This window comes from Octopus bimaculoides, chromosome 23 (assembly GCF_046866305.1).
Source record: "Octopus bimaculoides isolate indiv1 chromosome 23, ASM4686630v1, whole genome shotgun sequence".
Taxonomy (NCBI): Eukaryota; Metazoa; Mollusca; class Cephalopoda; order Octopoda; family Octopodidae; genus Octopus; species Octopus bimaculoides.
The window spans coordinates 4,611,541-4,627,244 of record NC_142950.1 but is presented as its reverse complement, the minus strand read 5'-3'; the positions used below and the strand labels follow the sequence as shown (position 1 = coordinate 4,627,244).

Genomic DNA, 15,704 nt, shown 5'->3' with positions numbered 1-15,704 from the left:
TATATATATATGTATACAAATATGGTTATATATACTTATATTAATACATGTGTGTGTGTGTGTGTATATATATATATATATATATATATATATATATATATATATGTGTAATTGCATGAATGGGCGTATATGTATTCTTAAACAAATGTTTAACATAATTTAACTTGTGAGCGGGGTAAAGGGCTGAGCCCATCCAAACAGTGATTCCATTAATATTCCGTTCAAAGTGTTACAAGTCAACACCTGCCAGAAATAAACGAGCACTGACGCGATTCCAGAGTGTGAAGGTTCTGGGGAAGAAGGATTTAAGGATAATGATAGTAAGGGGAGAGTAGGATGCGATGCGGTAAGGGTGACGAGAGACGAGTGTGTAGGGGATGCCTGTGTAGTGTAGAGGCACGTGACCAGCTAGAACCCATTACGGAAGCGACAGAGGAGTCGGCACGCCATTGGGTCAGAGTTGAGTGTGTCGGCAAGTGATGAGATGCCAGTCAGCTATGTGACCCTTTTCTGGATGCGGTCCAAGATGGCACTGTGCGTAGTAACAGCGGGGTATCGGATGTAGGTACAGTACTCCATTATGCTCCTAACCTGAACATTGTAGTCCAGCTATTCTAAACCATTTTTCTACCTATGGACTCGTATGATTCCTGTTTTTCTCGGGTGGACCCACACAACCATTTGATGTTTAAAATATCCTTCCCAACCATATGGTTCTGGGTTCAATCCCACTGCGCTGCACCTTGGGCAAGTATCTTCTGCTATAACATCGGGTCGACCAAAGCCTTGTGAGTGGATTTGGTAGACGGAAACTGAAAAAAGCCCGTCGTGTGTATGTATTTATGTATGTATGTATGTATGTATATATATATATATATATATATATATATATATATATATATATATATATATATAAACATTTATATATACATATATGTATGTATATTATGAATGTATGCTATTTCTGTACCTATGTTTGCGCATACATGTGTATCTGTGTATTTGTGAGCATATGTATATACATATAAGTGTATAGGCAAGCATACTCCCCCTCTCTCTTTCACTCTGTCTCTCTCTCTCACTCTGTCTCTCTCTCTCACTCTGTCTCTCTCTTTCTATCTCTCTCTGTCTCTCTCTCTCACACATATAGATTTAAATATGAGACGTATCTTTCGTTTCGGTCATTAGAATGCAGCTATGCTGGTGTACCACATAATTGAACAAATTATTCTTTAAGTCTGGTACATATTGTATCGGGCTCTTTTTGACCGAAGTGCAAGTTATGTGGACATAAACAAACCAGCACCGGTTGTCAGGCGGTGATAGCGAACACGTCGCCATAATAGATCGCTGACCACTACATTAATATTTTTTTTCTCTCCTTGTTTCTCTCCTTATTTCTTTCTGTGTTCCTTTCAGTTGAAGAGCGTAGCTCGAAACGTCAGACTTTTTCTATTCCCGAGCGTTAAACTAATACATCCATTTGTTGTTTACACCACCTGTCTTCGTCTGTTTTGTTTTCGTAAATTCTCCCATACACACAGCTGTAGCCTAGTGGTTAGGCAGTTAGACTCACCATTGCTAGATCGTAGGTTCGATTCTCTGACAGAGTGACACTTTGAGATTTTGAGCAAAACACTTCATTTCACGTTGCTCCAGTTCCCCTTTCGACCGGGTGGGTGGGGGGATGTTGACCTACTCACCTACCTAGCGGGGTGACGTCAATTTGTAGGCTAAAACAATGTAAAACCGCATTGTGACCAGCGATGTGTAACATCTGACAGCCTGGTCGATCACATGATACACACACACACACACACACACACACACACACACACACACACACACACACACACACACACACACACACACACACACACACACACACACACACACACACACACACACACACACACACACACACACACACACACACACACACACACACACACACACACACACACGCACACACGCACACACGCACACACGCACACACACACACACACACACACACACACACACACACACACACACACACACACACGATGGGATTCTTTCAGTTTCCATTTGCCAAGTCGACTGGTAAGGTTTTGGTCTACCCAGAGCTTATATTATAATAATACTTACTTCAAATGCCACGAAGTGGTTCTGAACCCAGGACCATGTATTTGGCAAGCAAACTTTACTTCTAAACGGAGACACGCCCGCACCCGTAAGCTTAATTTAATAAATGATTACTACCATATTAGGTTTCGGAGAAGTCCTAGACCCAAGACACATAAACCAGCGGTGAATGTGAATGCCTTCATATAAAGGGAAGCAGTCCCTCTTCCTGACCCTTGCCCTCATCATCAAAAGAAAGAAAAGGAAACTATCATCGGGAACTGAAAAAAAGAAAAAAATTTACAGGAAGTGGCGGGAGACCTTGCTTCATCTTTCCCAAGAAAAACCATGAATATTCAAGAGCTTTTTATCTGTTAGATTCGACGGTAGAAATTGAGGGAGGATCGGTGTGTGAAAGGAGCGCATGGAGACCTATGAACGCCGACGCCTCAAGGCATGGCACATGAAAAGATACATGTATTTAGACATCTTGGGAGCGTGTGTGTTAACTGTTTGTATGTGTGTGTATAGAGATGTATGTCAAAACATGTTTGTGTGTATTGTGTGTAGAATTTTATATATATATATATATATATATATATAATGTATATTAAGATGTATATATGCGTGTGTGCGCGCACACACAGGTATATATGTATTGATGCATATGTATGTATGCATAAGTATATATGTATATATACTTACATATGTATGCTAATATACACAGATATGTATATATATATATATGCGCACGTAGATATCTATAAACATATATACATATGCATACGTATATATATAATTATATATACACATACACGTGTATATACATAGGCAATACGTATATATATATATGCACACGTATAGACATAGGCATATATTTGTGTATAGGCATATGTGTATATATACACGCATTCATATACATATGCATACCTCTATACACACAGATGCCTCTGCGTACATATCCATACGTATATATATATATATATATATATATATATATATATATGCATACACACACATGTATATACATATTCTTTGTCATTTATCTGCAGCCATGCTGGAGCACCACCTTCAGTCGATCAAATCGATCCCAGGACTTATTCTTTGTATGCCTACTACTTATTCTATCATATCTTTGCCGAACCGTTAAGTTACGGGGACATAAACACATCATCTGTTGTCAAGCAATGGAGTGGGGACAAACACACACACACACACACATACGTGGCTGTGTGGTAAGAAGCTTGCTTCCCAACCATATGATTCCAGGTTCATTCCTACTGAGTGGCACCTTGGGCAAGTGTCTCCTATTATAGCACCACTTCACAATCGGTATTGGTTTGTTTTCTTCATTCCTTGATGTCCTGTACTTAATGTGTATTTTATATATATATATATATACATATATAGTGTGACTTTGTTTGTTCCCCTATCACCGATTGACAACCGGTTTTGTGTTTATGACCCTCGTGATCTAACGCTTAGGCCAAAGAAACCGATAGAATAAGTGCTAGGCTTCAAAATTAAGTCTTGGGGGCGATTTGTTCGACTAAAACCTTTCAAGGCAGTGCTCCAGCATGGCTGCAGTTAAGTGAACGAAACAAGTAAAAGAATATACATATATATATATATATGTGTGTGTATATATATATATATATATATATATATATATATATATAAACAAAAACGCAATAGAGGGCATTAAAACAATTAGGGCAGGCAATAAAAGACGGGTCATTATTGGCTTTCTTTCATCAGTCAAATACCAGAAGTCACGACCATTTCGCACAGTTACACTTGAGATGGTTCGATCTAGTTGTCCCCTAAAAAGGGCATTAGACCTCTTTGTAAGAAATATATAAATTATATATGTATATATATATATATATATATATATATATATATGTATATAGGTATGTATGGGGCGGGTAAAATTTCCGTGTTCCATGGACGAGTTCTCTCCAGCAGTCCTTGTCCCTCATCATCGCTGCCATGTCCTGCGTCTCCCAGAGTCCAGTGTCTGTTATGTCATCCTTGGTCTCCCTCTTCTAGTGTCTATGTATGTAAGTATATATATATATATATATATATATATATATATATATATAAGCTGTAAGAATTGAATACTTCCAATAGCATTGATATCGTACTCTACTCTTTCAAATGCGTTTTGTTCTCTTCATCCGTTATAGCCTATTCCCTGGTATATATGTAACATGGATATGGGAATATGAGATGCACCACACGATGTGATATACTGAGCACCCATAAATGATTCTCGTGCATAAGAATCATATAAAATTGTTTAAATATGTTCCACATTCATATGCTGTTCTTATGATTGTGTGTGTGTGTGTGTGTGTGTGTGTATATATTTATATATGCATGCGTACAAATGACTGTGAATGCAGACATGGATACACATGGTTGTATGAATAGACATAGGGTAACAAATGGTTGTGTGTGTATATATATATATATAATCAATACTTATGATTGAATGTATACATGTATGCGTACATACTGTATGTTTGTACATATGCATACATTTGATTCTTTATGTATGTTTGCACACGCACGCGTATGTCAGAATCTCCATGTTTCTGTGTATAGATATGCACAGATATATGCACACATACACACTTACATATGTGCATATACGTGTACATACCTATGTGTACTTTCATATATATATATATACATACACACGCACAAATTTGCATAAAAATACGTCTCTCTCGCTCTCTGTATGTGTGCGTGTATGTATGTATGTATATATATATATATATATATATATATATATATATATATATATATACGCACACATACATATACTTACAGAAATATATGCATATATAACCACACACATAAAATAACCAGACACTAAACCAAAATATTTATTCACCTATATATTTACTCAAATCTTTTTTTTATAATCACACGTTGTAAATAAATATATTAGAAAGAAAAACGTTTACTGGACAAAAGTGGTTATAGAAATGAAAAATAAGTAGATTTCTTCTTTCTCACATTTTTTCCGCCATCTTAGCGTCTTTATTTATTTATTTATTCATTTATTTTTTTCACTTCTTACCGCCATGTTTGTTGTTTCTCTTCTCTTCAAAGCTGACAATAACGTCGATAGAACTGTTATTTAAAAGCAATACCGGGAGTATTTAAAATAATTTATATATTTTTTATATTAGCCGTGTTAAATTCTGTCGCATGTATATATATCTATATATATCTATATATATATATATATATATATATATATATATATATATATATATATATATATATATATGTGTGTGTGTGTACACGTACGCGAGTATCTCTGTGGATTGAGCGTGAAATTTTCACCAATCCGGTCTCTTGTGAAAAATGATAACCATTATTGAAATAATTAAGTATCTCAGAAATCAGAAGGCAAGGTTAATTGGAACCTATGTTTTATTTAAACAAACACCTAATACAATACAGAAAAAAAAAAAGATATTGATTCTATGTAGAACAAAAGAAAAATGTATTTTAATGTCTGTGTCATATTTGGCGTTACATCTCTAGAATGGAAAACTGTAAAATGATTCTGCTTGTTCCACATCAAAAAATAACTATATATATTCATCGAACATTTATTGCGATGTTTTTTTTATATATTCTCATGCTATTTACCGTGATCTTTAAGGCTGTGTTTAAAGAGTAGAAGCATATATTCTGAAGTATTTTAGCGCACGTTCCGTTCACTTTTTATCGGGAGTCGCCGAGAGCCCTCCAGGGAGACCTTTCAGGTGGTTGCTCGACCAATAAAAATAGCAGCCAATTATCTTTTTTATATTCTTATGCTATTTACTATGGTCTTTAAGGTTGTATTTAAAGAGTAACAGAATATATTCTGGAGTATTTTAGCGCATGTTATATATTCACTTTTTTTATTATTGGGAGTTACCGAGAGCCGTCAAGATCTTGTGTTCCTGCCAGACTTATCAGTCCGGTTAGATAGTTTTGACTGAAGAAACACAAAGTTGAAACACCACGCTGTCTCTCAGTCCTTTTACACCGGCGAATTGGTGAAACCCGTATGTTTTATGAATACACATCGTCTGAAGCGAGAATCACAAACAGCAGTGATCAGATATTCACGTTCGAATCGTACCAAAACATATAAAGAATGAATAGAAATGTTAGCATTCTCGTTATTCTGCGTGTATCTCGTGAATTACAAATTTTCAATTGCTGGAGATGCATGGTTGCAGGTGAACCACAGCTGACTAAATTTTTGTAGACGGCCATTTTGCAAGCAGAACAGAACTACGAAGGGACCCGTCTACTTCAGCATAAAAATAGATACCACAAAGAACTACAGTTAGCAATAAAGGACCCTTAGTTGATAGGAAAGGTTCTTAAGGATTTAAATTGCTTCGAATCTAGCCAGTAAAATGAATTAAAAGTACTCAGTATGAGCATACACAAGCATACGTAAATATGTGTCTAAGAATATATAGACTTCAGAAGTTTTGCTATTTTTAGTTATGTTTATTTATCGTTGTTGTTTTTTTGTTAGGCTTTAGCATGGTGTCCATGGCGCTCAAATGTTTTGGCAACTGGAGGGTATGAAACGAATGGATCGATAAAACTGTGGCATGCTCCAACAGGGAAAATGCTCCGGGAAACTACAGTGAATTCCAAGGTGAGATAAAAACAGCTTTACCCTCACTCACTTACTCTATCTCTCGCTCGCTCTTCACTCCACCTCGTTTTTCACTTCGCTCTTCACTCCACCTCGCGCGTTAACGCTCTCTAGAAAATATTTCAGTATTTTGGAAATAATATTGTAAAAATTTTGTAAAATATAGTCATTTTTAATTTAATAATTCTCATGAACTCGCTAATTAGATGATTTCTCTCTCTTTTGTGGTGTATATTAAAGTTTAAAAAGCTTTCGCATTTGGCAACTCAGTGACTTTAGATATCGTCATCTCAACGTCGCCTTTTTCCTGCTTGCATGGTTCACACAGAATTCGTTGAGTCAGATTTTCATACGGCCGGGTATCGTTCCTGTCGCCAACGGTTTCGATTCCAAGCAAAGTAAAATTTTCTCATAAAAAGACTTATTTATTGCAAACGGCATCGGTTGCATAACGGGGACGCTTGTTTACAACCAATATGGGAATTCAAGGCACGGGTAAACACACACACACACGCACATATGTACCTAATACATACACACACCCGGAGGGCTTCTTTTAGTTTCCGTTTATCAATCCACTCTGTTTTATAGGCCTGCGGCTAGTAGAAAAAAGTTTGCTGAAAGTACCACGCAGTGGGATTGAACCAGAAACGACCATGGCGAGTTGGCAAAACGTTAGACCGTTTATATATATATATATATATATATATATATATAATGTGTGTGTGTGTGTATATATACCGGAGTAAGCACATGAAATGTGCAACAAGGTGGAAAAAAGAGTACTCAAATACCAGAGGTAGAGTAATATGCTTTATTTGAAAGCAGCAGAAATATAACAAAAAAACCGTTACTCTGAGTTTCACGTTCCCGTTCATCGGACAGTTATATACATATATATATATATATATATATATATATATATATATATATGTAATAAAGAGTATAAAGTAATAATAAAGAGTATAGCCACTTGTACATCCACGAAGCTTATTTTATACACAACATATTATAATGACTGACCATAGCAGTTAGCCGAGAGCTTATACTGAATCCGCCCGGATAAGATATTCCCCCAAACTCGTATCGGTGTTTAATCTTCAGAAGGATCTGAAGTTCATACGAGGCTCCCAGGTTCTTGACTAAAAATCTCTTCTTCTCTTTGACTCTGCAGGTCTGCAATCTTTTATGGTCGTCAGATTACAAAGAACTCGTAACTGCGCTTGCTGGTACCAACTTCCCGAATCTTATTGCCATATGGAAGGATCGTACTCCTGATAATTACGAATTAGTGGGCACACTACGACAGCACGAAGCGAAACCACTCCATCTGGCGCTCAGCCCATCGGGTTCCACTCTTGGTAATATATTTTCTTTGCCTTCATAGACACACATCTGTGGCCACGATGCAGGTGGACGTTACAAAACACCTCAGTCTCAGGTTTTTTTTTTGTTTTACCTATTTTTAATCGAATCGCTAGGTCATACTTTTTGAGATTACATAACGATTATCATAGAAAACAAAGCGCGGTGGAACCGAACGTGCGACCCATGTGCCTGTCATGCAAACTTCTTAACCATGCAACCATATTTGTGTGTGTGCGTGCACACACACAAACACCACGCGTATGCACACGCATGCACAGGATCGCACACATTCACAAATATGCGCACATGCATGCACATAAACATGCGCTCATATGCATGCACACGCACTCAGACAAAAGCATATACTCTCGCACATATAAGCGGGCGCATACTCACGCAGACCCATGCACGCAAACAAGCGTGACCACATGAAGGGCAGTCGAAGAACAAGATAGAACGCACACGCGCACACACACGTAAACGCGTACACGCGCACGCAGCCATGCGCCCACGCGAAAAACGCGTGCCGACACACATACGCAAAACACGTAGAACAAATCTACCCCCAGCACTTATCTTAAAGTCTGGTATATATTCTATTGGGCTCTTTGGTGAACCACTAAGTTACGGGGCACGTAACAAATCAACACCCCGTTGTCAAGTAGTGGTAGAGGACGCACGCGCGCACGCACGCACGCGCACGCGCGCACGCGCGCTCTCACTCTTTGTTTCGCTTGGGCAGAGCGATACAAATAAAAAAAAATTTAAACGTATTTCTTCTCTGTTATGCACACATTTCAAGCTACTGCGCGGTGTCCGTCAGTTACATTGGACGCGCAACACATTGGCCAACCGGTGTTTATGATGGAATCTGTTGCACAATGGAATCGAACTTGAAACACAAGGTTTCGAAGCAAACTGCTTAACCACATAACACTACTCGCATTCAAATTGCATATAGAGGTGTGTTATTTGTGTGTCCGCAGTTGTGTGTGTGTGTGTGTGTGTGTTTTAATTTCATTTTGAGCTTGTAGTATGGTGTAATTTTGTGCATGTGTGTATATATATATGTATATGTATGTATGTAAGTGTAGAAAAACATAAAACTATTTACGGAATTATTTTATACACTGACATTCAAACACTCTTGCACACGTAATCGCCGATTCTCTGAATAAATACTAAATTCTGAAGAAGTCATATCTAATATATATATATGTGTATATGTATGAGAGAGAGAGAAACTTTTGTAGTGTGTGCATGTCTATATGCATATAACGACCGTTTTAAAACGTAGTGTGTGTATATGTATGTGTTAGTCGCTATATATATATATATATATATCTGTGTATATTTATGTATATAGCTACTGTTTCTAAATGTAATGTGTGTGTGTGTATGTATATATATATATATATATATATATATATATATATATATATATATATATATATATGAGAGAAACATTTGTAGTGTGTGCATGTATATATGCATATGACTGTTTTAAAATGTAGTGTGTATATGTGTGTTAGTCGCTATATATATATATATATATATATATATATACACATACATACACACACACCGACTGTTCCTAGATGTAATCTGTGTGTGAGTATATATATATATATATTTATGTATATGGCGACTGTTTCTAAATGTAATGTGTGTGTGTGTATATATATATACATATATATATATATATATATATATACACACACATAAAACTCACACATACGGTCAGACACACACTCTCTTACAGACACAGCTGCATGTCATATCAATATATTTTAACGGTGATTATTTGATATCAAACACCGATGGCATAACTTTATTAAGTATTTCTCTGCTTTATTAAATATCTCACTCTTCGCCTGTTTTATTATTGTTTATAATATATTTGACGATTAGTCGTCTCAGTAATTGGTAATTAGAATTAAATAGCTTCCATTTTATTTAGCTGTTTATTTATACACTACATGTATATGGTTTTCCATTCCCCCCACCTCTCCTCCTACACTTCATCTCCTTATTTCTTCTCTCTTTCTCGTCATCTTCGTTTCTTCTCCTTTTCCTCTCCTATTTCTCTCAGTGTTTGCATTCTCTTATTTTGTTTTTCCTTTATATTTTCCCCCCATTATCCTCTTCTTCTTTTCTCTTTTTTTATTTTTATCTCTTGCTTTTTCTGTTTTCTTCTAAGTTGTCAAAATCCTGTTTAAATCAGTTTCCAGTGACAGTTCACAATTAGCAGGATATTGAAACTGACACAAAATGATATTTCCTTAATAAAAACACATGAGGTTTGGATGAACCCCCCCCCCCCCCACAAAACAAACACAAAACAAACTACACTAAAAGCCGACATGATAATGACAATAATAATAATTTCTATAATTTGCCACAAGGACATCAGATAAAGGAGACGTTAAGAGGACAGTCTACAAATCGTGCAAGAGTTTATATACGAGATGTGGGGGGAAAAGAAAGGGAAGAGATAGGATAAAAGTACACAGATAAATTGTTAGTACAACTATGATGCAATCAAACTAGGGGTCAATCAAGGAATCCCACAGGTCCAGCAGCAACCTTATTCCATCACAGGGACGAGCCCCCTTGCTCAACTGTTGTTCTTCAATCTCCATATTGGCGAACTGGCAGAAACGTTAGGACACCGGGCGAAATGCTTAGCGGTATTTCGTCTGTCTTTATGGTCTGGGTTCAAATTCCGCCGAGGTCGTCTTTGCCTTTCATCGTTTCTGGGTCGATAAAATAAGTACCAGTTGAACACTAGGGTCGGTGTAATCGATCTCCTCCCCACAAAATTGCTGCCCTTGTGGCAAAATATGAAACCATTATTATCGATTTTATTATTTTTACGTTCTGAGTACAAATTCCGCCGAGGTCGACCTTTCGGGAGTCAATAAATTAAGTACCAGTTGCGTACTGGTTCGATCTAATCGACTGGTCCCCTCCCACCAAATTTTTGGCATTGTGCCTAGAATAGAAAAGATTATTATTATTAAGGCGGCGAGCTGGCAGCATCGGTAGCACGCCGGACAAAAGGCTGAGCAGTATTTCCCCTCATCACCACGTTCTGAGTTCAAATTCGGCCGAGGTCGACTTTGCCTCTCATCCTTTCAGTGTCGATAAATTAAGTACCAGCTGAAACACTGCGGGGTCAATGTAATCGACTGGTCCCCTCCCCTCAAATTTCAGGCCTTGTGCCTATAGTAGAAAGAATTTTTTATTATTTACTAATTTTTTGCTTCCTTTCATTTCAGCTTCGGCAGGTTCAGATGAGATCATGTGTTTATGGGATTGTTTCCCATGTTTACGTAAAGGATCACAAGAGAACCTCTTCTCGCCGATTTCCTTCTTGAAAACTATTAGATGAGAGCCTGTTAACGAAGATACGATAAGCTATTATTACAGTTTTTTTGTTTTGTTTTTTTTTTTGCCTTTTGTTACGGATTTCAAATGTTTTAACTGTAAATTCAGTTATTTTTATTTTTTTCCGTTTACTTGTTTTTTTTCTTGTTTTTGTACCTTTTCGTATTTATAACATCTTGTCTGTTTACTACTACTCCTCCTATTACTACTACTACTACTACTACTACTTGTAATTGTCATAGTTATATAAAAAGCAGTGAATTGATAAAGTCAACAGATGGTCTGAAAAAAAAACGTCATATCTTACACTACGTTCTGAGATCGAATCATGGTGACGCTGACTTTGCTGCTTTGCTTTCCATTTTTTTTGTCGGGCGGATTGTGGGGTGATAAAGTACCAGTAATACAGTTGTACCGTTTTAGTCGATTACACCCATCCTTCCCCCGCCTCCAACTGTGTACATTTGTCTGTTATGTCATCAAACAATTATTGCTATTAATCAATACTTATTGATTATTATTATTTTTTTTTTAGAAAGATGGAGATTTGGCTGAATTGTTGTAGCATCAGACAAAATACCTTGCGGTTTTTGTCCTTATTTAAAATCCCTCCCAGATCATCGTTGCTTTTCATTCCTCCGGGGGTCGCTAAAATAAAGAACCAGACAAATACTGGAGACGATGCTATCAGCTAAAAGTCTACCCCTAAAATTGTTAAGTTTCTACAAAATTTGAAGCTATTATCATGTATATATTATTATTATTATCATCATCATGTATATATAACTATGTATGAGGACAGCAGGCTGGCAGAATGGTTAGCATGCTTGACAAAACGCTTAGCAGCAATTCTTTCAGTTGTACGTTCCGAGTTCAAATTCGGCCGAGGTCGACTTTGTCTTTCACTTTTAGGGGTCGATAAAATAAGCACCAGTCATATACTGAGGTCGATCTAAATGACTAGCCCCCCCCCCCCTCCCCTAAAATTTCAGACCATGTGCTTATAGTAGAAAGGCTTATCTATCTATCTATCTATCTATATATATACACACACACACACACACACACTCGTATCGTTGCTATTATGAAAAAGTGTCGTAAGTCCAAAACGTTGCTTTTTCGGAAAACGAAAGAAATAGTTTCGCCATTCCATTTCTTTTTACATTAGCAACAGTTTCAGCTTAACGATAATGCTTTGCTGGGTGCAGAAAATCGTAACCCCATGCATGTATGATATTTTCAGTCAGAAATATTTTTACAAAACTGTCGTATGTGGGACTTTCTACGCTTATGGAAAATGCTAAACCGTTGTACTACACTTTGACAAATTTCATATCTTGGCATATGAAGCAGCTGGAGATACGATAGTTTGGCCAAAAGAACCGGCTATTGCAAGCAAAAATAAATATTGAAAAAAACCACCTTTGGCCAAATTTATGCATACAACAGGTTAACATAAGAGCAACGTGTTATATATATATATATATATATATATATAAATAAATGTATATTGAGGCTGGCAGAATGGGTAGTATGCTTGACAAAATACTTAGCAGCATTTCTTCCCGTTGAGCGTTCCGAGTTCAAATTCGGCCCAGGTCGACTTTGCCTTTTAAAGTTTCGGGGTCGATAAAGTACCAGTTGAGTACTGGCTAACCCCATCCCCGAAATTGCTGGCAGTGAGCCAAAATTTGAAACCATTATTAGTATGTGTACACACACACACACACACACACACACACACACACACACACACACACACACACACACACACACACACACACTATATATATATACAGGGTTGGCCAAAAGTCACCCGACCTGTCGACAAATGAAGTACACACAACGTGAAGAAAATATTAGTTTCATTTGATTAAATGTGTTCTTGTCCCACCTCTCAAATTTGTGGCCTCGTGTTTATATCAGAAATCAAAATAATTGGAGCCAATTCGGTGAATATGGCAGAATCGTTAAAGTATCGGACAAACTACTTTGCGGCATTTAGCTATGGCGTTCTTTTAAGTTTTAATTTTTAAGTTTTGAGGTCAAATTCCACCAGGGTCAACTTTGTCTTTCATCATTCTGGCATCGTTAACAAAAACAAAAAAACAAAAAAAAAAAATAGAATGAGTCATTTGCGCGTCGATCGATGATATCGACCAACGACCGCCCTCTCAGAGTTTTTGCGAATAAGACGTGTAATTAGGATGGTGAAATGACCGGGTTGGTCTAGCAACGCATAAACTGTTTTGTGGCATTCGTTTCCCAACCCCCCTCTCTCGCTCGCTCTCTCTCTCTCGTTAATTCAACTCTCGGGGAAGTCAGCTCTGGTTGTTTATCGTTCCAGGGTCCGTGCCGGGGACAGGACAATCGATCATTGCCTCCCCACTACCTCGTATTTTTGTCTTTGTGACTATATACGAGAAATCGATATTACCTTGCAGTGGTGGTTTAGAGGAAGGAATCTTTATAGCACCGGACAAAAGTACGTTGCAGCATTTGTTTCCAGATCTCTACGTTCTGGGTTCAAATCCTGCTGGGGATGAATTTCGTATTTTGTCTTTCTGGGTGTCTATAAAATAGTGCCGGTCTTATTCTGGGCTTCATTTTTCTCAACGAATGCCACTCCCAAATGTATCTCTGGTGAATTTCTAAGAAATTATTTGAGCGTCTGAATGGCAGAAAAAGTAGTGTTAGGCAAAGCGCCTTGTGGTATTTACAGCTCATTAAGGGTCAAATTCCACAAGGGTTTACATAACCGTTTATTTTCATCAGGTCTAAGTAATAAGGTCAATGTTAGCGTCAGTTTCTTGTCTCCTAAAATTTTCCCTTTGCAAGAAATAATTTGTACTATTGAGGAGTTTCTGGTTCTGTGAATTGCAGTTTCAACTACAGCCAAGATCAGCTTCGTCTTTCATACTCTAGAGGTTTATAAAATAAAGCAGCAGTCATGTACTGGGGCCGAAGTAATCAAATTACCCCTCGATCTTCAAAATTGCTAACCTTGTACCTTAACTAAGGGGCCATGAAAAGGCGACGAACTGGCATAATCGTTAGAGCATCGGAAAAATAGTCTGAAGAATTTTTCGACACTTCAGGCTCTGAGCTCCAGTTATACCGAATTCACCTTTGTCTTTGATTCTTTTAGAAGTTCCTAAAATCAAGTAGAGGCCAATGGTATCGATCAAGCACCTCCCCTTGAATTTTCTGGCTTTGCACCTAAATTGGAAGCAATTATTGGTGGAGAGTTGTTCAAATTAGTAGAGCACCCACCTAGATTTTTCCAGCTTCTCTATCAATTCTTTCCGTCAGGAATGTTAAAATATTCTTTTCTATTCTAGGCACAAGGCCCAAAATTTGGGGGGAGGGGGAAGGGAGGTCAGTCGATTAGATCGACCCCAGTAAGCAACTGGTATTTGATTTATCGACCTCGAAAGGATGAAAGGCAAAGTCGACTCCGGCGGCATTTGAACACGCAACGTAAAGACGAACGAAAAGCCGCTAAGCATTTTGTCCGGCGAGGTAACGATTCTGCCAGATCACCAACATATTAACCAGTCAAATATTAAGATTGTTTTAATCTATGAAACTTTTTCTGATCTGAAAGGCAAAAGTAAAAAAAGAAAAAGAATATAACGGGCAGTGTTGGCCCTTATCCTGGATAACTTAGTAACAAATATTGTTGTATAGTTATTTTTTCTTATTTTGTTAATTCTTATAATTATTAATTATTGTCTAGCAGAGACATATATCGTGATTGATTTTGTGATATAGTTTTAATTACGTGTTAAAACAATTTCAGTAAAAATACTATGAAGTTATGAAAAGTATGAACACCTCATTTCACTGGTTTTTTTCCTATATAAATAATTGATACATTAAAAAATTGTTGTTATTGTTATTATTACAATTATTATTGCTATGATTACTGAGGGTATTAATCTTGTAGAATGGTTAGCACGTGGGGCAAAATGCTTAGCGGCATTTCGTCTGTCTTTACGTTCTGAGTTCAAATTCCACCGAAGTCGACTTTGTCTTTCGTCCTTTCGAAGTCGATAAATTAAGTACCAGTGAAACACTGGGGTCGATGTAATCGACTTGTCCCCTCCCCCAAAATTTCAGGCCTTGTGCCTATAGTGGAAAGGAGTATTTC

At 37.3% G+C, this 15,704-nt stretch overlaps 1 protein-coding gene across 1 annotated transcript in view; it reads left to right on the top strand.

Annotated features, from left to right (window-relative positions):
• Positions 1 to 15,084, top strand: part of LOC106884004 (uncharacterized) — a 40,047-nt gene extending 24,963 nt beyond the window's left edge. Inside the window, exons 6-8 of the mRNA XM_089340677.1 lie at positions 6,668 to 6,793; positions 7,968 to 8,154; positions 11,443 to 15,084. Of these exons, the coding sequence (XP_089196803.1) occupies positions 6,668 to 6,793; positions 7,968 to 8,154; positions 11,443 to 11,555 (426 nt within the window). The 3' untranslated portion in view covers positions 11,556 to 15,084. The remainder of the gene's footprint in view (positions 1 to 6,667; positions 6,794 to 7,967; positions 8,155 to 11,442) is intronic.
• Positions 15,085 to 15,704: the final 620 nt, after the last annotated feature.